The sequence below is a fragment of the Martes martes genome, assembly GCF_963455335.1.
Source record: "Martes martes genome assembly, chromosome: 7".
Classification (NCBI taxonomy): Eukaryota; Metazoa; Chordata; class Mammalia; order Carnivora; family Mustelidae; genus Martes; species Martes martes.
Window position 1 is genome coordinate 18,508,707 of NC_137894.1, and position 23,669 is coordinate 18,532,375.

Sequence of the window (23,669 nt, forward strand, 5' to 3'; positions counted from 1 at the left end):
AATTTCAATAAGTGACATTGGCAATGCTCCTTAATCAACCTGGGCTAAACGAGGAGACAAAGAAAACAAAGAATAAACATGAGAGCAAAAAAATAAGAGAGCAAATGGGTAGGAAAAAAAGCTGAACCGAGGGGGGTGGGGGGGCGCGGAGGATGCTTCCACATGCCGAGCTCCTGCCGCTGTGGGGTTGTCCCCGGAGGACACATCCCCTGTAGGCTTTGAGGTGCTGGCCTTGACCATAGCCCACCTTCTTGTGGCACGTCCACACCTGGAGAGCACAGCTGATGCCCACACGGGGCTCACATGGCCACGTGGCTGCTGGGGGGGGGTGTGATGCAGGGTGGGGGTGGGGGGGGCTGTGCCGCTCCTGCCAAGGGCTGGGTCGGGAGGAGAAGACTTAACCTGAAGTGTATTCCGAGCCCACAAACTCATAATGCACTTCAACATCTAGTGCAAATAACTCTGCAACAGAAAACCCCATAAAACGAACCCATTCTCGGCTCTTCTGCATAAAAACGGTGCCTGGGAGACATCTGTGCTATCATCTTTGTGGGGAATTATAATACACATAAAGTTGTTTATAGAAGCCTTTTCCTCTTTGAATAAAATGTTCAAAATAAGGGAGGCTAGGTACCAGGAAGGCAGGCTGTGTTTTGAGAAAGCCTCCTTCACTTTCTGCCGCCCCTTCTCTGAAGCTTTATAGTCTTGCCTTTCCTCGGGGAGGGCCGAGCCCCAGGCAAAGAGCAGTTCCTGAGGGCTTAGCTTCCCTCCTCCCTCGGCTTACCATCCCTCCCCGGCCCCCAGAGCATCCACAGCCTGGCTGGGCTTCTCATGCCCGGAGACCCAGGCTGGCTCACTCAAAGTGAGGTCTTATGGGTTTTCTTTATTTTGAATTTTTAAAACGGCAAAGGAAAGGAACAGAACATGAAATTTCCCATAGTAACCATTTCTAAGTGTATGGTTCAGTGGCATGAAATACTGTCCCCACCATCCATCTCCAGAACTCTTTCAACTCCTCCAGCTGAAACTCTGTACCCATTAAACACTAATTTCCCCCTCTTCTCCCAACTCCCTCCCCTGCAAGGGCCCCTGTGATTGAATGTTGCAATACCCAACGAAGCCCAGGGAGTCTTAGGGTTTTCCTGGCTTCGAGACAGTTCACCCAGAGTCAGTGACCCAGGCTCCAACCGTCTGGCATAGCGAAAGCAAGGCCGCTGCAGGCTGCGAACTCACCCACACAGGTCTGGCAGGTGTGATGGCATTCCCCACATCTGATTAGCTCAGAATCAAAGTAGGTGCCTGGTTCACAGTCTGGAATGCAGCTGCCCCTCGCAAAGCTGTTGAAGGAAAAAAAAAAAGTGTGTTTTCTCATATCCCTCCCGAAATTTTTTTTTAAAGATTTTATTTATTTATTTGACACAGAGAGAGAGAGAGAGAGAGATCACAAGTAGGCACAGGCAGGCAGAGGGAAAGGTGGAAGTAGGCTCCCCGCTGAGCAGGGAGCCCGATGTGATTTGGGGCTGGATTCCAGGACCCTGAAATCATGACCTGGGCCAAAGGCAGCCGCTTAGCCATCTGAGACACCCAGGCGCACCCCCCCCCAAAATTCTAATGAAATTACAATCTCTCAATCGCCTTTCATGAGAGGAAAGAAAAGTTGCTAAAGCATGGTTCTTTGTGCCGCTTGAGGTCCCAAGCTAATGAAAGCAGGGAAAGAGTGGTCCGAAGCCAGCTGGAGGTCCCCCAGGAAGGGATGCCCCAGATCCCCCTCCCCTGCCGGAAGCTCCAGGCTCCTTCCCCAAATCCCTGGGGCTGAGTCCCTGGGTTCTCTCTTGGTCTGTGATGGCTCATGAACCAAACTGGAAGCCAAGCCTCGAGAGGAGAAAGTGAGCTTGTGTGGGTCCCCCCTGGTGGCGGGCTGGCTCAGTCTAGCTGGTCCCAGCCCGCCGTGGCGAAGTGTGAGTGCTGATGATGTGTGACTTCGGGTGGCGGTGGCCAGACAGGTTTTGAGAGCCTGACCCACACCTGCCTCTGCCTTGCTTGAAACCTTCGGTGCCTCATGAGGATCTGGACATAAAATCCACTCCTGGGACTGGAGAGGCCCCACCTGATACGGTTCCTGCCTCCCTGTCTCATCTCGTGATGCAGCCCAGTGTGTGGATTCTGGAATCGTCTCTCAAGCTGGACTGCCCACTCTGGGACCCTGCCCTGGCCACTTCCTAGCTCTGCCACCACGACCCGGGGTAAGCCAGCATCGGCTGTCCCCTCACCTGTCTCTTCTATGCACTGGGACAAGCTTGGCTTAAATTAAATGAGCCAAGGCTCGTGAGACCTGCCACGGCTGTCTGGCACACGGTAGTGTGTCTGCTATGGGGATTTCCTCACTTCGCAAGATTACGCTGTGTGGGATGTGCACGTTGTAAGCTGTGTGCCACCAGGCACAGAGGACAAGGAAGGGCTTTGGCATGTTGGCAAGATTTAGAGAATCCTACATTTCGTGGGGAGAAGCCAAGGGGTCCGGAAACCTCCCTGCATCCACGGTGGGTGCCCACTCCGGGACTCCAGAGCGCCCGAGACTGGCAGTTAAATCAAGTGCTTAGTGACTGATGTCTCCCCTCGAACGCTTCCTGCATTTATCCCCTAAAGAGATGGATGGCCGCGAATCAGCAGCTCGGCGGCTCTCACCGCTTTAACGTGACAGCGATGATTTGAAACCACAGCTTAAAAGGATATTGGGCAATAAAAGGAAGCTTTCTGTGGATTACGGCTGACGATGTTTTCCGAGTTTGCGTGCCTCTCTGAATGCCTGTCATGGCAGGCACCGTTGCTTCCGTCCGTGTGGTTCCTCCTTGGCAGGGGCTTTCTGTCTGTGACCCTGTTCCTCACCTGAGCAGCTGACCTCCTCTTTCCCACTATCCAGAAGCCAGCTCCCTGGGACTCCCCCAGTGCTCCCAAGGCAGGAAGCAAGTTCTAATGAATTGGACCCACCGAGCCTCCCCCGAAGCCCCCAACTGCTGACACCTGCCTGGGTGTCAGCCCAGCCCAGCCCAGGTGGGAAATGGTTAGCATAGCTCCCTGTTCCAGGCCCCCAGCTGTGGCCACCAGCTCAATGCCACCTCTCCCTTTGGGGATCCCCTTCCCTGACCACTTCATCCTTCCACTGTTAATCCTGCCTTGTCCGCCGAACACGTTTACAGGACTACAGGTGTGATGTGTGACTCTGGGGTCCTGCTTCCCTTTCCTCTCCCCAGACTCCTGGGAGCTTGGGCCGTGCACCCTCTTCTCTCCTGATCTTCCTCTCCCTGATCTGGAAGAGTGAGGGCAGGCTAAGGGGAACCTCATGAAGGCAGCACTTCCTGGGCGAACAGTTTCCCCAGTGAGTAAAATGGGAGCAGTATTATGAATATCCTAGGGGCATCTGGGCGGCTCAGTCAGTTAAGCATCTGCCTTGGGCTCAGGTCCTGATCTCAGGGTCTTGGGAACTTGAGGCCCACATCACGCTCCCCATCACGCTCCCCGCTGAGCAGGGAGCCTGCTTCTCCCTCTGCTCCTCCCCCTGCTCATGCTCTCTCTCTCTCTCTCTCTCAAACAAATAAGTAAAATCTTAAAAAAAATAATACCCACATCCTAGGTTGCTGTGAAGATTTAAATGAGGCATTATTGGTGACAGCACCTGGAACAAGGGGCTTGTAAAATTTTTCTTATCAGTACCTACTCCAGAAACATTCAGCTCTACTGGTGAATCCCAGTCCTGGCAGCATCCTCCTCACCTGGGAGCCTGTTAGAAATGCCGAGCCCAGGGATCTGCTGGGAGCTGCTAGGCCAGAATCTGCATTTGAACGGAAGCCCCCGTGACTCCTTGGGTATACTGCAGAGAGGGAAGCACCACTCTCCTCATCCTTCCCTTTCTTCCATAACGTGCAGACCCTGGTTCTTCTAGTCCCTGGACTATGGGAATGTTTACAGCACAGTTTCCAACAGAATGTTTCCTAAGCTAGACAGTAACTTGGAGGAACAGGTAATGTCTATTTGGTTGCATTCAATGCAATGTGGTTGCATTCAATGGGCTAAATGAACATTTCAACAGATTCCAATAAAAATCATTAACTCAGCAAAATGTTTTTAAAGCAGATGTGTGCTGAGCTTGGTGGGAGAGGGAAAACCAGGAATCTAAAAAAGCATCCTCTGGGGGCAAGCTCCCAGAGCAGGAAGGAGATATCAGAGCTGGGAAAAAAAGAGAGAGAGAGAGAGAAAAGGCAGCGAATGGAGAGGAGGGAGGGTGGGCTTTGCAACGCCCCCCAAGCCCTTGCCCAGACTGGGAGAGGCATGGGAGTGGATACCCTTACTGGTGCCTAAAGATGGGAGCTCCTTACCTTTCCAGCAGCCAGCCCACTTTATATGGTAGGGTTGCCCTCACCAGTTCCCCAAGTACTACATAAAAGGTAGAGATTTTACCTTTCCCCTAACTTTTTATTTTTTTATTTATTTTTTAAAGATTTCTATTTATTTATTTGGAGAGAGAGAGAGCACAAGCAGCCAGAGAGTCAGAGGCAGAGGGAGAAGCAGGCTTCCCGCTGAGCAGGGAGTCCCATGCCAGGCTCAGGCTCCCTTCCAGGACCCCGGGATTGTGACCTGAACCGGAAGGCAGATGATTAACCGACAGAGCCACCCAGGCGCCCCCTAACTTTCTATTTTTAAACATCAGTCTCCAAGTGGAACTCTGGTTCCTATAGACTCAAGAGTGTTTACCCTCAAGGGCTTTGGGCCTCTGCTTTTATCTTTTAGGAAAAAGTTGCCCAAACTTGGTAAGCCAGTGACAGAAACAAACAACAAAAAAGCATAGACACTCTGCTTCCGACACTCAGGTCTGAAGGGACGGGCTTACCTGAATCCTTCTTTACACACAGTACATTTTTCTGGTTCATCAACGCACTTTTTACAGCTTGGGTGGCATTTAAGGCAATTTTTCTGACCTGGAGAAAAAGAAGATGAGAAGAGAAGGAGAAGCAGAGACGTGAATCAATCCTGGGCAAAGACGACTCTGGCATTTCAAAGCGGGCTTGGTAGAACAACGTGTCCGCGGTGTCAGCCCCCAGGAGCGGTGATGGAGTGATCAACCAGCCAGAGGCCATGTCCAGACCGCAGGCCCCCGTGTGGGATCACAGGTCTCTCTCCTCTCCCTTCTGGAGTAAATTAAAGCTCTTGCACAACCTCGAGGCTTTGAAGGGGGGCGGGGGGGCTTGCCAGAGGAGACACGCTCTGCTTCTGTTTGTTTCAACCGGGACTGAAACCAGTTCCCGGCTGTCTGAGCAGAGATTAATCAGGTCTTTATTAAAAAAACAAACAAACAAACAAACAAATAAATAAATAGGACAGAGTTGGAGCCTGAAGAGGCCTCAGAGCTGCCCTCTCTGGTGCCTTCATAGGGGACCTTATCAAAGACTTGGTAGTTACAAAGACTAAGACATACATCTAGGACACCCAGCACACCTCCTGGGGAAATGCTGGGTCACTGCAAACCCCAGGAGCGTTTGCCTGTTCTCCTGGTGCCTCATCATCGCCACCTGGCGTCTGGGCCCGGAAGCTCAGGGCTGCTTGCTACACGTCTGTGCCTCCTCCTGGGGCCCCACAGGGGGCATTACACACATGGAGCAGGTGTTCAGGGAGGACGCTGGGTCATCGAGGGTGGCTCATTCACGCCTTGGGAGCAGGGTGGGGATGAAGGAACTTACACCTGGAAAACGGGTCTGGCTGGCAGCCCCGGGCAGGTGTTTGCAAAGGCTGTGAAATGCATCTTGCGATAGGATGGCTTTTTCCTCTAAAGGGATTCTGGTTCTTGGATGGCTTTACGTCTATAAAGGGTTCCTGGCTCCTTCTCCACAGGAGGAACCGTCATGCCGTCACAGGCTGGCTCAACGATCCCTCCCACATAGCAAGGGCCTCTGTGGGAAGGCTTTGACCTCCACAAGTCGCCAACGTCAAAACGCCAGCTTCTTTGAACTTGAGAACTATCCTCGTCTGTTTAACCCAGACCCTGTCTTTAGCCTCTTCTGGGGTGACGTGCATTGGTGAAACCCTGGCATGGGAACCTGGGCCTCAGAGCCCCACCCATCCACCCACCTTCCTGGGCCTGGTGGAACGGCAGGACACCTGGTTTTGTGGCTCTGAGTTCAAGTCCTACCTGTGCCATTACTAGTTGTGGGCCTGGTGCCACCTCTCAGCTTTGATCCCCCATCTGCAAGACCAGGAAAGCGTCACCCCCCTCTTAGGGGTGTGGTCACTGCCTGTAAGATGGGCCACAAAGACTAACCCACCTCTTCTGAGCCCAATTAACGCTCCTCTTTGTTTTTGAAGGACTGGAAACCTTCTGCCCATACTCGAATCCTGATTTCAACTCAGGAGCTCTTCCTAGCCAGGGCTTTTTCCCAATGTCAACTACCAGGGCCATAAGCTGGTGCCAGATTCCCTGGGGAAATTCTCCCAGGAGAGGGGACCCCAGCCTGGGGTGGGGGGGCAGTGGGGGAGGACTAACTCGTCATTCCTGTGCACACAGATATGCACTTACTTTCATCAGCATAAAATCCAGCAGGACAGAATGTCACACAGGTGTTCATCTCCTGATGGTGATAGAACCCACGGCGGCAGGACAGGCACTGGGTTGGGCTCCTGCCCGAGCAGGTCTCACACCCCTTGTAGCACCGGCGACAGCGTCTTGCTGTTGTGTCCCCAAAGTAGCCCAGAGGGCACGTGCTCACGCACTTCCTGTGGGAGCAGGAGCCACAGAGGACATTTCCAACCCGGCCCCACCACCACCCTGCAAGCCTGCAGCCCTGCTGGGTCCTGCTAAGGCAGAGGGCCTAGCTGGAGAGGAAATTCTAGCTGTCCCTCCACCCCCCAAGTCAGCAAAACTCAGAGGGAAACAAAGGGCCCGGGGTGAAGGTTAAACCATGTATGCCCATGGACTTGGCGAGCCTCGCGGAGAGCTTCCTAAGTACGCAGGAGAGGGTCCTGGACTTGGATCAGAACCCAGGAAGGCTTGCCTTTCGGTCTCCCCAGAAGAGGTGTTCGATGGCACCTGGGTGATGGCATTTGACTTTTTTAGTTCTGGTGCAACCTCACCACCCTCCCTTGGGGAGCTGGTCTCACGGGTAGTGAGCAAAGACAGCAAGCAGGTTCACTGCCTTTGCACGGCGCAGGGTGAGTGTGTCTGTGTCTGGGAGCTTGAGGAGCCCATGTGCGTCACGCCTGTAGCCCTGCATGGCCGCTGACTAGACCCTCGGGGGGGTGGGAGCTCCCCAGACCTGGCTCGTGGTGCTTTTTGAACAGTCCTGTCTTCTAAAATGACATTTGTCTCTAGTTCCCAAGCGGTCAGCCTTGGTTCACTCAGTCTGACCCATTTCTGCTTAACAAAATGGCTAGAAGATGGTTTATGAGCACAGATACCTTAAGGCCACACACCCTGTGATTTCTCTGTCATGTGCATGAATTACTTGTGTGACGAGGACAAGAAGTGACTAAAACTTATACAACTCCAAAGCAGTCAATCTCTGTGGGGTTTCCTTTTTGGGGGGAGACGGTATGACGTGACGTCATAAGGAGGGTACGAGACTGTGGGGGGACTAAGAGCACAGCCGGAAACAGGTCACCTTGGTGGCCGTCTGAGGGGCTCCAGGACATGCGGTCAGAAGCCCCAGCCCTTTACCTGCTGGTCTTCGCGCTCCCCAAGCTGAAGTGGACACAGTTCAAGCACTGGTCTGCTTTGGGGCCGTCACAGCCCTTGTCCCCACACTCCGGATGGCACAGACCTTAAAGAAACAAGCATTGTCTTTCACCCAGAGTGATGCCTTGTCAACCCAATGCAGTCCCCTAAGAGCCTGTGTCAGGGCATCACAGCCTAGGAGGGGCGGGAGAAGCTTCCCGCCAGAGTGGTGGGGCTGCGGAAAGAGCCCACCCCACTGGAAAGAGCGTCCACCCCAAGGCAATGGGGCTACGACTGAGAGCTGAGCCTGGCCCCAGGCTCCAGCGTCTGAGGGTCTGATGACTCCAAAGGCAGCCCACAGAAGAGGGAGACCCATCTGGGGACCCGGATGCATGAGCAGAGCAGGGTGTGACGGCAAGAGAGAGGCTGAGGACACTGTTTTTTAAGGCACTTCCCGGCATGGGCAGTCATGAACCTGGGGCCATCTCTTCTGATTCCCACGGTGGAGGACAAAGCAACGCAGGATGGGGCGCCAAGGGCATGAGGGAAGCTGCCACCAGGCAGTGATGATGGGAAGGCAATTAAGCAAGAAGGGTGGAGAAGAGGATTCCCTGCGTGCGTTGGTGGGAACAGGATGGATCTGTGAGCTCAGCGCCACGGGGTGCGGCTGTCCCTCAGCGGGGACGGGATGGGCCCTTTTCTGCAAACCTTTGCAGCTTCCTTCCCTCTTGGCCTCTGCGGTGGGCCACCCTCTCTTCCCCCCAAGTCCCCGCAATCCCCGCGTTCTGACTCTGGGGCCTGCGATGGAGAGCCAAGCGGGGAGCTCTGCAGCCCTCTAGCAAGCCTGGCGGGAGGAAATGCCGAGTGCCCTCAGGCCCGGGTGGGGCAGGTCCACAGGTGTCCTGTTCACCCTGCCTGAAGAACGTGACCACAGCCTGTGCAGAACAGCACTGTGGTGGGACCCTCCGCCACTTTACCCCTGACCCCGGTCCCCCGGCTCTGGGCAATGGCTCCAGAAACCCTCCTCGTGTGGGGAGGGACCCAGCAGGGTATTATGAAGGCTTTTGAGTCTTTAGAAGAAAAAAAAGCCTTCTGTAAGGTTCGAGTTGTTGGAAGGGGTGGGGAGCGAGTTCAGAAGCAAAGAAGAGGTGATTTGCTGGCCACCAGCGTTTTCATGGGGATGCAGGCAGAGACAAAAGTCCCCATTCTCTGCCGCCCACAATGGGTCTTTGCTGAGGTGCACAAAGCCCTCTTCATTCGTCCTTAAAGGGCCTGCAGACCTTCCTAGTGTTAGACCCGGTTTATTTTGCTTCCCTCCCCGAAGGTTTACTGTTGTTGATATTTCCAAAGTTTTCATTGTGGGTCCCACTGTGAACCCCTTTCAAGGCTGTGTTCGTGCTGGGCTGGGCTGGGGAGGGCTCTGCAGTCGGTGGCCCCAGTCTGAGTTCAAGCACTCGGCCTGCCGTGCCCGAAGCTTATCACGGAGCCTACCCTCACCCCCCTTCCTTCCCCAGCTCCAGACTGCTGGGCTTCTTTTGCAGTCAATTCTCCTTTGATTTGATTCCTGCCCACCTTCTTCCAGGTCATTCACGGGGGAGAGCCTCAGAAAGCCTTGCTTCCTGCTGCCTTGTTTTCTACGACCCACAGCGCTGAGTACACAGAGGAACTGGACTCCTGGGCTCTGCCCTTCCCACCCAGCCCCTCCTACAGTGGCCCCAAGGATACTACCTTTAGGACCACAGTGATTTCTCCCCCAGAAATCCAAGGGAACCAGCAGGTCTGTCTTGCTTGATGAAGTAAACAATGTCTGCGGTCTTAAGGACATTGGCAGGGGACAGGGAGGAGAGGGAACAATTTCCCCACTCTATCCTGGCATGGGAGACAGGAGCCCCAGGAGGCGGGACTGGATTAGGGTGTTTATTGCTATATTCCCAGCACCTAGAGAGGTGTGTGGCATAGGGCAGGTACCCAATCAATATCAGCTGGGTGGCTAAAGAGTGAGAGAATGGATAACAGAAGAATGGGTGGAGGGGCGCCCGGGTGGCTCAGCAGGTTGGGCCTCTGCCTTCAGCTCAGGTCATGGTCTCAGGTTCCTGGGATGGAGCCCCACATCGGGCTCTCTGCTCAGCAGGGAGCCTGCTTCCCCCTCTCTCTGCCTGCCTCTCTGCCTACTTGTGATCTCTCTCTGTCAAATAAATTTAAAAAAAAAAAAAGAAAAAAGAAATATGGGTGGAAATTGGGAAATATTCACAAACAGAATGTTCTAGAATGTCCCAAGAGAGGGACAGCCTTGGGGAAGGCCCGGTTCATGGTGTGTGTGGACTGGACTTCACTCTCTCCCTCCCTCCCGGGCCCTCTGTGGTGGAGAGGTCGGTTAATAACCCAAGGGAGCCCCGTGCAAGGCTGGGATCAACCCAACAGTGAAGGCAACAAAACCCGACCGGGGGTCTAGCTGACCGGCTGTGTGCAGCCCCCGGTGAATAGCTTGGTAAGACACTGCCCAGGGCAGGATGCTTAGATGAGTCTCCATAAACTCCCTCTAGTCTGGCTGTCTACTTGAGTTGTCTCAAAAAGCCCAATATCGTGGGACACCTGGGTGGCTCAGTTAGTTAAGTGGCTGCCTTCAGCTCAGGTCATGATCCCAGCATCCTGGGATCGAGTCCCACATCGGGTTCCTTGCTCGGTGGGGAGCCTGCTTCTCCCTCTGCTTCTGCCTGCCTCTCTGTCTGCCTGTGCTCACTCTCTCTGACAAATAAATAACATCTTTAAAAAAAAAGCCCAATATCGAGATTCGCCTCTTTTTTTTTTTTTTAAAGATTTTATTTATTTGTCAGAGAGAGAGAGAGCGCGCGTGAGCGCACAAGCAGGCAGAGAGGCAGGCAGAGGAGAGAGAAGCAGGCTCCCCACCAAGCAGAGAGCCCGATGTGGGACTCGATCCCAGGACCCTGAGATCATGACCCGAGCCAAAGGCAGGGGCTTAACCCACTGAGCCACCCAGGCACCCCTGAGATTCGCCTCTTAATGAAGTGTTCTTGGATTCAATCATCTTGGCTGTCTTCTCCTACTCACTCCATCACCCTTAAGATTGCCCGTGTTTTTTTCAGAATGCTGGAGCACGTTCCCTGGGTGAGCATATATTCCCGAGGCTCCAGATAATGAGGGGAGAGCGATTCACGAGCTGATTAGCCTCGGTCGCCCGGCTACACGGTGTTATGGGTGTTACGATGACACAGGCTTATTTGGAATCTCTACCTTAAATCTTTTGGGGAGAAAATCCAGAAGTCAAAAAGCCCCACAAGCAAATGTTACAAAGCAGCTTGGGAGTTCTAGAAGGCCCTTCTCATCAGGTGGTGCTTAGACCAGTATCCAGAACAGGAGGACTTGCTAGGTATCCCGATCTGTCCCCTGCCATTCGTGTCGTCCAGGAAAAGTGTGCTAGGACCTCGCCGGCAAACCACCGGACATGAGGTGGAGGAAAGGGGCAGGGGGTGGCTGACTGCAGACAGGAGGTGAGGAAGAGACTAACAGACCCCTTTCACTGCAGGTCTAGCCTGCCCTCCTGACAGCTTGTGACCCTGGCCTTGGCTCTGCTAGGTAAGCGCAGATGGCCCCAAGTCTGTGACCCACACAGTGCTGCACTGGCCATGCCATGCGTCCTGATTATCAACTCCCCTGTGCCCGCTGAGCTGTCCTGGAATGCGTCCAGACAGAGGCTTCGGGGGCTCCTGGCTCCCCTCGGCGCTGCGTGACTGACTACACTGTCCTGAGCCGTCCTCAGCCCACATGCCCTCCCTTCCTGAAACTGAGGCTTCCCTTCCTCCTCACGACCTTCTGTCCTTCCCTCAAGGCCACTCTCCTAGAGCAGCCCAAGCCCATCCCTGTGGCCTGCCACCATCCTGGCACAGCCTCCAAGTTGCCCCAGACCTGCTGAAGCCGCCTCTGGGGTGGCCCCCCTCACTGGCATGCCTGGTGCTCTCCAGTGGCCTCCAGCTCATGTCCCAGCAGGCAGGCCATCACCACAGGTTCTCCATTTTAAGTACGCAGCCACTCGCGGTTCCCTGGCACCTTACCCAGCCATGCAGCTACTACCCTGCCCTCCCGGGGGACCCTCCAGCCTCTCTATCTCCTAGCCCTACCTTTTAAAGATTAAAATCTGTTGGATTTCCATACCTTCATTGACTTCAGGAATCCCAGACTCCACCACTACTGTGGATTTCCACTTGCCATGGCCCCGGGGAAATCCCTATGGCCACCTCCTCCATCCCCGTTCCCAGGGACGATGTTGACTGAAAATATGACCACGGCCGTCGGCATCATGGCCGCCCTTTCCCAGGGTGGTTCTCCTGCCAGCTCTGACCAGGCACCAGACACCATCACCGTCACGGCAGTCGGGGAGGCTGGACTCTGTCTCTGCCCCTTGCTCATCTCCCGTCCTTCATCTCTTGTCCCTGGGAGCACCGGCCCCCCATCTCTGCCCCCCATTGTAGGGCTGTCCAGGACCCCCTGTTGCTGTCTCCCGGGACCACTGCTCCGTCGGACCTCCCTACTCCTTCCCAATGCATGGGCCCTCGGTCGGGGGATGGGGGTGGTAGTGGCTACCAGCAGGGTGTGCTCCTCATCCCCACGCACCTCTGTCTGCAGCCAGGTCTCAGATTCCTTGGGAACCCTCTCCCCCCAGGTGAGCACCCCTGCAAACTGCTGCTTCAACCCATCTTACCTCCGCTAAAACTGCAGAAAGCTCATCATAATCATGGGGACACTTCAAAATCACCCTCTCTTTCTCTGAGCTTCGGCACTGGGGCCCATCAGTGACGCAGCTTCTTCCACGAGAGCCACGGATGGGCAGCCCCATTGCACAAGCCCTTGACGGCGGTATCTAACACGGCTGTTCCGTCCCCCTCCCCCACCCCTCCCCCCCTTTCTTCTCCCCCTCCTCCTCTTCTCTCACCAACCTCCACACCACAGCATCCTCCTGATCTCATCCCTCTCTTGCCCCTTCCCTGTCTCTGGCTCTTCCTGCTGTGACTGGCCTGCCCGTCTCACTTGCCCCAAGACTGTAGGGACCCTCCCTGAGAGTCTGGAACACATCCTATTCCCACGGAGATGCCCTCTATCCATCCAGGCGGGGCTTGGGGAACACAAGTCGCTTGTGGCGCAGGGCACCCTATTTTGTGAGATTCCAGGATAGTGTAAGGTTAGAGTCAGTAGCAGATTTTAAGAAAAAAAAATCAGACCTTTATTAATAATTACTGATTCTTGCCACCACTTATAAATCACAGGGGGAAACAGCAGGTTAGTCCATACATAATTCAATGCTCCATTTTAAAGGAACGGCAGAAGAAATTTAAAATTGAATCAACCGTAATTTATGCTCGGCATGTATCAGTGGAATTCTCTGTTTTGTTACTTTTCTTTTTTCAGAAGCTATTAGATAACTCAAAACATCAATATCCTTAGATATCACCCATCATTTATCAAGCAGCTGGAATATTTAGCTAAGGGAAATATGCCCAACCAGAAATACTTGGTTTTTCACAAATCACCGTGGGATGGTTCAGAGGGAAAGGAAACTGACATGCTAATCACGACTGTGCCCAGCCCAGTGGCTCCGAAAGTCTGAAGCCATTCTCCAGGCTGCTGTCTCCGTGCAGGGGGCTGGAGGTCCAGAGCCAAGGGGCTCCCCCGCTGACAACGGTATGGCTGGAGAAGGGGGATTCATGCAAGGCATCTTTATTTCCTGTGAGATGCTTAACCCCTTCTTGGTGACATTGGTATCTACTGACATAAGGTCCTGAGACCTTCTCCTGGGCCATCATCCCAGCCCTCAAGGGCAGTCAAGACTTGCACGGCTAGCTTCTTTCCTGGCTATGTTCATTCAACCCAACCCTCCCGGGTCTAGTAAGACCTGCATCCTTCCCACCTTCTGGCTATAGGGACAGAAAGTGGATGGACCTGAGAGGGTCAGGAGGCTGAGACATGAGACAAGAGATTTTGAGGATGAGATGGGACCTCAGGAGAAGGCCCATGAGCCAGGGGGCAAGTCCCAGTTCTGGTTGGGCATATAGAACCTTCTGTTTCCCGGCCTGAGAAGGTTGGAGAATACTTACTGGTTTGAAGCATACTTACTGGTCTGTAAAATATTAGGAGAGCCGTGGGTGGAAGGAGCTGTGTGAGTGCAAATTACCATCATTATTACAACTTCCAGGAAAGAAGAAAGACCCACCATCACAATCCCCACCTTTTGCCAGGAACGGTCCCACACTTTAAGAGCCACAGTGGAAAACCAACACTCAGAGGCTGTCCTGGCCATCTCCTCTGGCTACAAGTTCATTACCTGTGTAGTCCTCTTCGTCCTCAGGAGCCTCGGTCTGGGGTGGGGACAGAGCAGCCTTGGGGGGCTCCAGCACAGGGGCCGAGAGCTCCAGCATCCGAGAGCGTGACTGATGGGAGCTGAAGGTGTTGTATGGGTGCTCAGCAGTGCCGTACAAGATGAGGCTCCATTCCTTCAATTTCCCTGAAAGGCACCAAGCCCAGAGTCACTGGCCAGCCTGAAACCTCCCCCAGAGAGCTCTTGAGGGGCCTGGCCCAAGTGCGAGGCATGGGGCTCCCACTACAGGGTTCTGCACCCACCATCTTCCTTCCTAGTCACCCGATGACCAGGGATGCACCATGACTGCCCAGGCCGTGTTCTCTGTCCCCAGGTCTCACTGTACCTCCCTCGACTGGTCTCCCCCCATCCCCAGAGAGCAGATCTGGGGCCTGGCCCTGAGCCTTGCCCCATCTGCTTCCAAACGGGACAGCTGGGTTACACCAAGGAGTCCTGCTATTAGGAGCCCTCACCGCAGACCGTGGGAAGATTGGTCTTGGACTCCTTCCTGTGTAGCCCGGCCAGGTGGGCAGGGAAGGGGGACGAGGTGACAGTAGTAGTGCAAACCCGAATGTCCCAAGAGACCGAGTGCAGGGAGGACATCCTCAAAAATGGCAGGATGAATGGCACAGATGCCAGACTATGTGGGGGGAGATGAGAGGCATGGGAAGGACAGGGTACATGGAGCATGTATGGGGTGGGGTGGAGAGATGGGGCGGGGGCAGCAGGGACCCCACCCTGCCATCCACCTCCACGTGGGAATGATGGCCTGTGCTGCTAGGTCTTCCCAGGGGTAAAGAGAAGTGAGAAGCCTCGACTGCAGTGTGCAGGTGAAACCTGGGATATTAAAAAGTAGGTCAGAAGCCAAATTAGATTGGTGTGCAGGGCCGGCCCAGGTGCAGGCCAGAGGTCTGGCCTCTCCGGCTTCACTCTTGCGTCCCTGAATGGTCAGAGCAGTGAGACCACGTGGAGGAGATCACTGCTGTCCCTCCTGTGCAAATGAGCGGCTGGGGTCCACTGTGGCCAGCATGGACTCACCATGGTTCCAGCCCAACACACAGCCATCCAGCTGTGGAGCCCCTCCAGGAAACCCTCGTGACCGGCCATTGGGACCCAAGCTGAGGACAGTGGCTTTGCCAGTTCCACGTCTGTGTCAGACAGAGACAAATCTCTGTCTTTCCTCCTTATTTTCTATCTCTGGGGCTCTTGGCCATCAGAACGCTTTAGGTGAGAGAAATGAGCTCTGATTCTTCGCTGTTGGTTTGTGTTTTTATTGTCACTTCTGCTCCTATCACTTCGCTTCTTGGCTCTGAATGGCGGGCCATCTGTCCTTAGATATCTGGCTATATGCTATCTTTTTTTTTTTTTAAGATTTTATTTATTTGTTTGACAGATCACAAGTAGGCAGAGAGGCAGGCAGAGAGAGAGGGGGAAGCAGGCTCCCTGCTGAGCAGAAAGCCCGATACGGGGCTCGATCCCAGGACCCTGAGATCATGACCTGAGCCAAAGGCAGAGGCTTAACCCACTGAGCCACCCAGGCGCCCCTATATGCTATCTTTGCAACATGGGCAGCTCAGCTGGTATAACTTGGATCTTTTGTTTGAATTCCAGGAATATCTTACTTTCCTGAAATCCTAGAACAGGTGGCTCCTGCTTGCGCACATACTCCAGAAGCCTATGGGCTGTGATCCATCCTGTCCAAGGTGCTAGTGGAGGCCAGAGGCAGAAGGGGCCTGCGCATACCAGGCCACACACCCCCCCGCCATGCTGTTCTAAGTGGTGTGTGATGCTGATTGGGTTATACCATGTGGCACACAGTCACACCCTAGCCAACCAAGGTCCCAGGCCCCGAAGCCTGCAGCCCTCAAGCTGTCCCAAGTTAGGCCCTGCATCCACGTGGGCCTCTCCTGGCCTGGCCAGGGCTGGAGGAGGCAGGTCCTTTAAATTGCAAACACATTCCTAAGCTACTTCCTAGGACACCGACTTCCAAAGGGCCTGGTTCTTCTAGACGCTCCCTGGCCCTTTCCCTAACGCGTTCCTATCATAGTCCATAGGCCACCAGAAGTACTTGGCATGGGTGTGGGTGTGAACACTGCCCCTGGTTACGAATTATCATCCGTCCTCAACCTCCGGAGACAAGACTGGAGCCAGATTTCCAAACCACACAGGAGCTGGGCACGTTAACTGCAGGGCAAGGAACTGATGAAGGAGGGGGAGGGAGGCGTGAGAACCACACATAGGGAGCAAGGCTCTGTAAGCTGTCATTGGAGTCAAGATCTGTTTCCACCCTCTAGCGTGGCTCCAGAAACACCCACCAAGGGGTGTTGCCACTAAAATTAGATTTGCATTTTCAGATATAGCTTTGGTAGGACAAACAAGAGAGGCCACTCTGAGCTCAGGATCAGCACGCACCCAGCACAGGGAGGGAGAGTGGAAGGAATTCCAAGAAACCAAGATAGTAGACCCTAAAAGTTCTCATCACAAGGGGAAAAAAAAAAACAAAAAAAAATTTTTTTTTTTTGGTGTGTGTGTGCATGTCTCTATAAGACGATGGATATTAACTAAACTTATTATTTCTCTAAGTGTGTCACTGATGAGGGAACAGAAGGCTGGCTGAAGACAAAGCAAAAGGCTGACACCCGGCAACCTCCCCAACCCTCAGTCCTGGGTGGGACATAAGTGACATTCTTTTTTTTTTTTTTTTAAAGATTTTATTTATTTATTTATTTGACAGACAGAGATCACAAGTAGGCAGAGAGGCAGGCAGAGAGAGACAGAGGAGGAAGCAGGCTCCCTGTTGAGCAGAGAACCCGATGCGGGGCCCTATCCCAGGACCCTGGGATCATGACCTGAGCAGAAGGCAGAGGCTTAACCCACTGAGTCTCCCAGGCGCCCCCCAATGTGACATTCTTTAGGAATCTCCCAACTATCTTAATGTTAATACCTTGTTAGAGGGAAAAATCTTGACAATGACAAGGTCTCAAGGCATCCGGTATCTTATAGGTCTCTTTAGGAAAGTTCTATTGAAACCTCCCTTTTTCCTTACCTCCCCCAACCGCATCATCGTACAGAACCTGCCACCCCTCACAACCCCAGGGCACCAGCTGTCTCTGCCCACGGGTCCTGTCCCTGTGCTTTAATAAACCACTATTTTGCACGAAAGATGTCTCAGGAATTCTTTCTCGGTCATCAGCAACGGACTCCACCCTACTGAACCTCACCTATATTCTAAAACTTCATCATAACTATCGTGCAGTAGAGGTAAGTGAGGTCCTTATTCTGTACGCGGATCAACTTGGACCCTGCTGGGTATCAGTCATATCTCAATAAATTGAAAGGATAAGACAAAAAAAGAATTTCAAGAAACCAGCAGTAGACACTGCTGGGGAGGCTAGGGTTCAGGAACAGAAAAGAGACTTCACTTTTTATTGTATTCCCTTGGGGACTATTTGATTTTTTTTTTTGCTTCAGCATATATAATTTAAGAAGAAATTTAGTTTAATGAAAAAAAAAAGTGGCTGTATAGTCAAAGAAAAAAACATTTTAAAAATCTCTGGTACTCAGGGCTTTGGTTTATGTTTCTGAATAAGTAATAAATACAAATAGCTCAAACTCCAAACGTATGAAAGGGAATACAGCAGTCTGCCTCTAGCCCCATCCCCGGGCCACTGTCTCACTTACCACAGGTGACCCCGTTACTCATTTCTTATGTATCTATCCTTCCGGAGGCATTTTATTCTTTTTTTTTTTTTTTTTAGATTTTATTTATTTATTTGACAGAGAGAGACACATCAAGAGAGGGAACACAAGCAGGGGGAGTGGGAGAGGGAGAAGCAGGCTTCCGCTGAGCAGGGAAAAGGGAGCCTGATGCAGGGCTCGATTCCAGGACCCTGGGATCATGACCTGAGCTGAAGGCAGCCGCTCAATGACTGAGTGACCCAGGTACCCCATTATTCTTTTTTTTTCTTTAAATATTTAATTTATTTATTTGTCAGAGGGGGGAGTGGAATGCACACAAGCAGGGGGAGCGGCAGGCAGAGGCAGAAGCAGGCTCCTTGCTGCGCAAGGAACCCTCCCATCCTCCCACCCATGCTGGACTCAATCTCAGGACTCTGGGATCATGACTTAGGCCAAAGGCAGACACTCAACCAACTGAGCCAAGCAAATAGGAGCATATGTTCTGCCCTGTCCCCCTTTTTAACACACCTGATAGAACCTTCCGCACCTTGCTTTTTCCATTAACAATGCATCTTGGTGACCTTCCCATCACTGAATCAGAGAGATGCTGAGTCATTTACTTGAGGGTCCCCAGCTGATGGGCATTTAGGTTGTTTCCAGGTTGCAATTACAAAGAGTGCCATAACCTTGGTCACATGAAGAGGGACCCAGGGAGATAAAAAGAAGTCCCCATGGGTGACCAGGTCCCAGGGCCGGTTCCCTCCATGCTCACCATCCCGAGTCTGCTTTCACTTTGGGGAGATGACTCACATGGGTATAGAGAACCACAGAAAAGTAGAAGGACAGCCCTCAACGGAACTGCCTTCTGAGGCAGGAGGATTTAAAAATGTCAGTCTGCTTTGGTCAAAGCATTTAACTAGAACCTATTATTTACTATTCAAGACACCCGACATGCCTGTTCAAGTTTACCCTGACAAACACCCAACCAGTACCACTAAATCCTTAATTTCCAGGAGGGGGCGTCTTCAAAGACATCCAAATCCAAATTCTTTGGTTTTTCTTTTTCCATCAGATTCCTGAGACTGTAGAAGAAAGAATGACAAATCCACCTGCTTAACCACTTGGGGCGGGCACTGCCAGGACTCTGTCTCCAGATGTCACCAGCAAAGGCCCGGGCAACAATAATTGTGGGAGAGGCGGACGGTAATCCTGGTTAATGCCAATAAATGGCTTTATCATCATTCACTATCTTCAGTGCAGCGTTTCCCCTCAAAGAATTGAATTGGTAATGAACAAACAGGATTATTCCCATTATTCAAAGGAAGAACCAGCATTAAGGGATCCTAGGGTCGAAGTTGCCAATAGGAAAGCACCAGCCATCACAAAGCTTTTCTTGCCCGGTGTTTTGAATCAAGCGTTAGAAATCCTTGTTAGAAATCCTCGTTAGAAATCCTCCAGAAGGGAATTTACAACTGGAGACAAAAGAGGGTAGAAGTGGGGACAAGGTTTTGTGAGGCTAAGGACTCTGAGCTAATACTTCTCAATTCTTGAGTTTTCTTTGGCCATAAGAAGTTATTAACAATAAAGAATTTATTAATCCTCCCTCCCACCCCTTACATTGAAAACATGCAGGGAGCGATTCTTTAGTCAAAACATAGTAAAGAAAGAGAGGTCTAAAGAAAAAAAAATCAAGAAATACTTTTCAGTCTCCCCCTTCCCACCCCCCCCACCCCCCAGTAAAAGGTTTTTTTTCCTTGTAAGAGCCAGGGAACCTGACTTAGAAAGTTTACAAAGTTTCATGAAGAGGTTTTGGTGGAAGGAATAAAAAAGGCTCACCTCCCTCTGTTTATAAAAATATACAAAAACACTTTAAAGGGGGATTTTATGGTATGTGGATTCTATTTCACTATATTTCAATAAAGCTATTATATAAAATACTGTATCTGTATATGTATTTATCCACACACATATGTATGTATTATACACACATGGAGAGAAACCCCAACATTTACTCAATAAATTTAACACATAATTAAAAATTCACTTTAGGTCCACCTTATGGCAACTAAGAGGAAAATAAAGGAAAATAAAGGGAATATAGGAAATTACCTGGAAAGGACAAGGAAGAGTGAACACATGTGTGGGGAACCCCCCCCCCCCCCGTGGTGTGTGCTTACCCTCAGAGCCCAAAGTAAGACAGGGGAGATGGGAGAATCTTCCCTACGATCTTGTAGTCATAAAAACCATTAAAGAAGATATTTTCAGTACTAGGAAAACGACCTAAGAATCCAAGCTCCAGCATTCATTTAGGTGAAAGGTAGAAACAAATCTACATTTGGTAAAGAAAAATCGTTGTCCTGCACGGCAATGCACAAAATAGCATCTTCCTTAATGGCATCAATGAGGTGAGATAGGAAAACGCTCAAATACCACCTTTTTTTTTTAAAACATTTTTAACCCTTTTCAAAGTCATGAATTAACAGTTTGCCAAGTCAAGTAATGCTACACAGTTGAGACCAAGACAGAAGTCCTTTATGTCACCTTTTCACACTTCAAGCTTGATTAAATAAATGTTCATGTGCTATGTCCTAGTTTCTCAATATTAGTCACTATCCAATGACAACCTCCCTAGGACACGGTCACATCCCCTCCTGTATCCCCAACACTCTGTTAACACCATTTCTTTCTCGGTATTTAGTGTCTTCTTCCCCAATCCACTCCAATTTCATGTTGTGGGAGATTTCCTCAGGTCTTCTAAGCTATCTGTTGACTTTCTAATTTTTGCCTCATGTTTGTAATCTTTATTAAGGCATTGATCTGGTTCTCCCAATGCTCTTTTCTCAAAATGCAGAAACCTGTTCTTGTTTTATAGATGAGATATTTCCTCTTATCCTTCCTGAGGATACCTATGAGATAACAGAATTTATATATTGGTCCAGATCTTGGCACAGAGCTCCTGAGACCTTATCATTTCCTAATTGAGAAGGACAGTAGGAGCATCTCTTGTTATAATATTTGTCTTTGACCCTGTCCCTGACTCAGGACTCCTAAAACCTTGTACATTCCTAAGCATTGTTTGTTCTATGGAGATGACTCTGGGTGGGCTTCTGGTCATCAAAAAGACCAAGCTATGATTAGAAGCATGGAATTTTTAGCCCCGTCCCTCACTTCTCTAGAAAGGGGCTAAAAATAAAGTCAGTAATTGATCATGCCTACATGAGAAAGCCTCCTTAAAATCCTAATAGTATGTGGTTTGGGGAGCTTGTGGGTGGGCAAACAAACCCACACCAGGAGGGGGATGCACCCCAAATGTGCAGGGATGGAAGCTCCTGCTCCGGGCACCCCCAGTCCTCACCCTCCCTATGTATCTCTTCATCTATGTATCTGTACCCTTTATCATTTCCTTTAATGAACTGGTTGAGTGTAAGTAAGTTCCCTGAGATTTATGACTGACTCCCAAGAGGAGCTCTTTAGAACAAAGATCTATGACTGGTGGGTCAAAAGCAATGGTGATAACCTGAACTTGATACTGACATCTGAAGGGGATGTGAGTGCGTAGGTGTGGTGGGCAGTCTTGTGGGACTGAGCCCTTAAGCTGTGGGATGGGACACTATCTCTGGGTAGATGGTGGCAGAATTGAGTTAAATTGTAGGAACCCTGGTGGGTGTGACCAAGAATTGCTTGTTGTGGGTCCAAACCACACACCTGGTGACTAGAAGTGTTAGAGCCGAAATGTTCTGTATGAATAGTAAAGGAGATACACAGGAGGAAAACACAGTGGGAATAACTAGAATTTTCCCTACTCGGGGGAGGAATAACTGAATGTTTCTATTTTATACGACCAATTATAGTTTTTCTAAAGTTTTCTTTTGCTGCCTGACTTATTCTTTCCCCTCCAAGTGTCTTCTCTAATGCTGGATAATTCCCTCAAATGTCTGGTGGTCCTCGTGGGGGTCTTTTCATATTTAGTAGTAAGGTACTCAAAAGCTGATTGGAAACTCTGTGTGCTGGAATATGGAAACGTACGTTTTGTTTGTTCATTCATTTTGTATATGGCAAACCTGCTGGCTTGTACAATATGAGAAAAGAAATGTTATCATAATATGTGAGGCAGCTCAGAGGTAAACATGGCTTACACAGTAAACGTAAACACTTCCCACCAGAACAATGGAGGTCAGAGGAAAATACATTATCTTTACAGTGCTAAAATCATGTGTGTGTGTGTGTGTGTGTATAAATATATATATATATATAATATATGTATATATATTTTAAGATTTTATTTATTTGAGAGTGAGAGAGAGAGAGAGAGCATGAGAGGGAAGAAGGTCAGAGGGAGAAGCAGACTCCCTGTGGAGCTGGGAGCCCAATGCAGGACTCGATCCCGGGACTCTGGGATCATGACCTGAGCTGAAGGCAGTCGCTTAATCAATTGAGCCACCCAGTTGCCCAAAATCGGATATATTTTCAAAGATTTTATTTATTATTTTGAGAGAGGGAGAGGGAGCGAGAGTGAAGAGAACACGAGTGGGGGGAGGGGCACAGGGAGATGGAGAAGCAGACTCCCCGCTGAGCAGGGAGCCAGATGTGGGGCTCGATCCTGGGACTCCGGGATCATGACCTGAGCCAAAGTCAGACACTTCACCAACTGAGCCACCCAGGACTCCAGAAATCTGACATTTAAAAAATACTGCCAACGCTGGAGTGCCTGGGTTGAGCCTCTGACTCTTGATTTTGGTTCAGGTCATGGTCTCAGGGTCATGAGACTGAGTCCCTCAGGTGGGGTTCTGCACTCAGCATGGAGTCTGCTTGAGATTCCCTTTCTCCTTTCTCTCTCCCCTTCCACCAGTCTCTCTCCCTCCCAAATATATAAATAAATAAAATCTTAAAAAAAAAACAAACACGAAAATAACACTGCTAACCCAGAATTCCATATCCAGTGAAAATACCATTCAAGATTGGGTGGAGTCATGGAAACCTCACAAGGATTGCCTCAAAACAGAGTCAAACTCAATGTGCCAACAAATGAACAAATACATTTTTAAAAACAAACAAATCAAACTGGTTGAAATAAAGACATTCTGAAATAAACCCAGCCTGGGCCAACTCATAGCCAGCATGACAACATGATAAGAAATGAAAAAGGATATTCTTCAGGCAGAAGGAAAATGATACCAGATAAAAACCTGGATCTGCGGAAAAGAATAAAAAGCACCAGAAATGGAAATACGCGGATACACAAAAAAGAGTGGTTTTCCTTCTTTTACTTTCTTTTAAAGACAAAGACTGCTTAAAGCAAATATATCACTATAAAATGGAGTTGGTAATATATACAGAAGTAAAATATATGACACAATCATAGTGCAAAGTTGGGAGTTGAGGGGGGACAGAAAGACACTGTCCTTAGGCTCTTACATTTGTGAAGTGTGAAGCCATGTGATGATAATTCAAAGTAAACTGTAATGTATTAAGGATACATATTGTAATCCTTAGAGTAACCACATGAATATGGCTAAGAGATCAATAAAGGAAGTAAAATAAAATATTCAAAATTATTTAATCCCCCTCCTCCAAAAAAAAGGGAGGAAACGAGAAACTTTTTTTTTTTTTTTTTAAGGGTTGGAAGGGAGAGAGAGGGAGATAGAATCTTAGGCTGACTTCATGCCCTGCACAGAGTCCAACAGGGGGCTCGATCTCATGACCCCGAGATCACAACGTAAGCTGAAACCAAGGGTCAGACACTAAACTGATTGAACCACCCAGGTTCTCCAAAGAGAAGCCTTTTAAATATTGTCAGATTTTGCTTAACATTGAACTTGGAATTTTCATAGGTTCTTGACGGAGACTGGCTGAAAATTCTCCATCATGTGCTGTTGGGATTTGGCATAAAGGATACACTGTTTCCCTTTTTTCTACTGCGTGGAA

General features: G+C 50.5%; 1 protein-coding gene across 2 annotated transcripts in view; it reads right to left on the reverse strand.

The window, feature by feature from the left end:
• Nucleotides 1-23,669, reverse strand: part of PCSK6 (proprotein convertase subtilisin/kexin type 6) — a gene marked incomplete at its 5' end in the record, with an annotated part of 179,205 nt that overhangs the window by 11,743 nt on the left and 143,793 nt on the right. Inside the window, 6 exons of one of the 2 annotated variants that reach the window (XM_080808818.1) lie at nucleotides 1,234-1,337; nucleotides 4,886-4,973; nucleotides 6,566-6,762; nucleotides 7,703-7,805; nucleotides 13,826-13,864; nucleotides 14,034-14,213. In XM_080808818.1, coding sequence (XP_080664944.1) covers nucleotides 1,234-1,337; nucleotides 4,886-4,973; nucleotides 6,566-6,762; nucleotides 7,703-7,805; nucleotides 13,826-13,864; nucleotides 14,034-14,213 — 711 coding nt within the window. The remainder of the gene's footprint in view (nucleotides 1-1,233; nucleotides 1,338-4,885; nucleotides 4,974-6,565; nucleotides 6,763-7,702; nucleotides 7,806-13,825; nucleotides 13,865-14,033; nucleotides 14,214-23,669) is intronic. The other variant, XM_080808819.1, reaches the window with a different exon arrangement.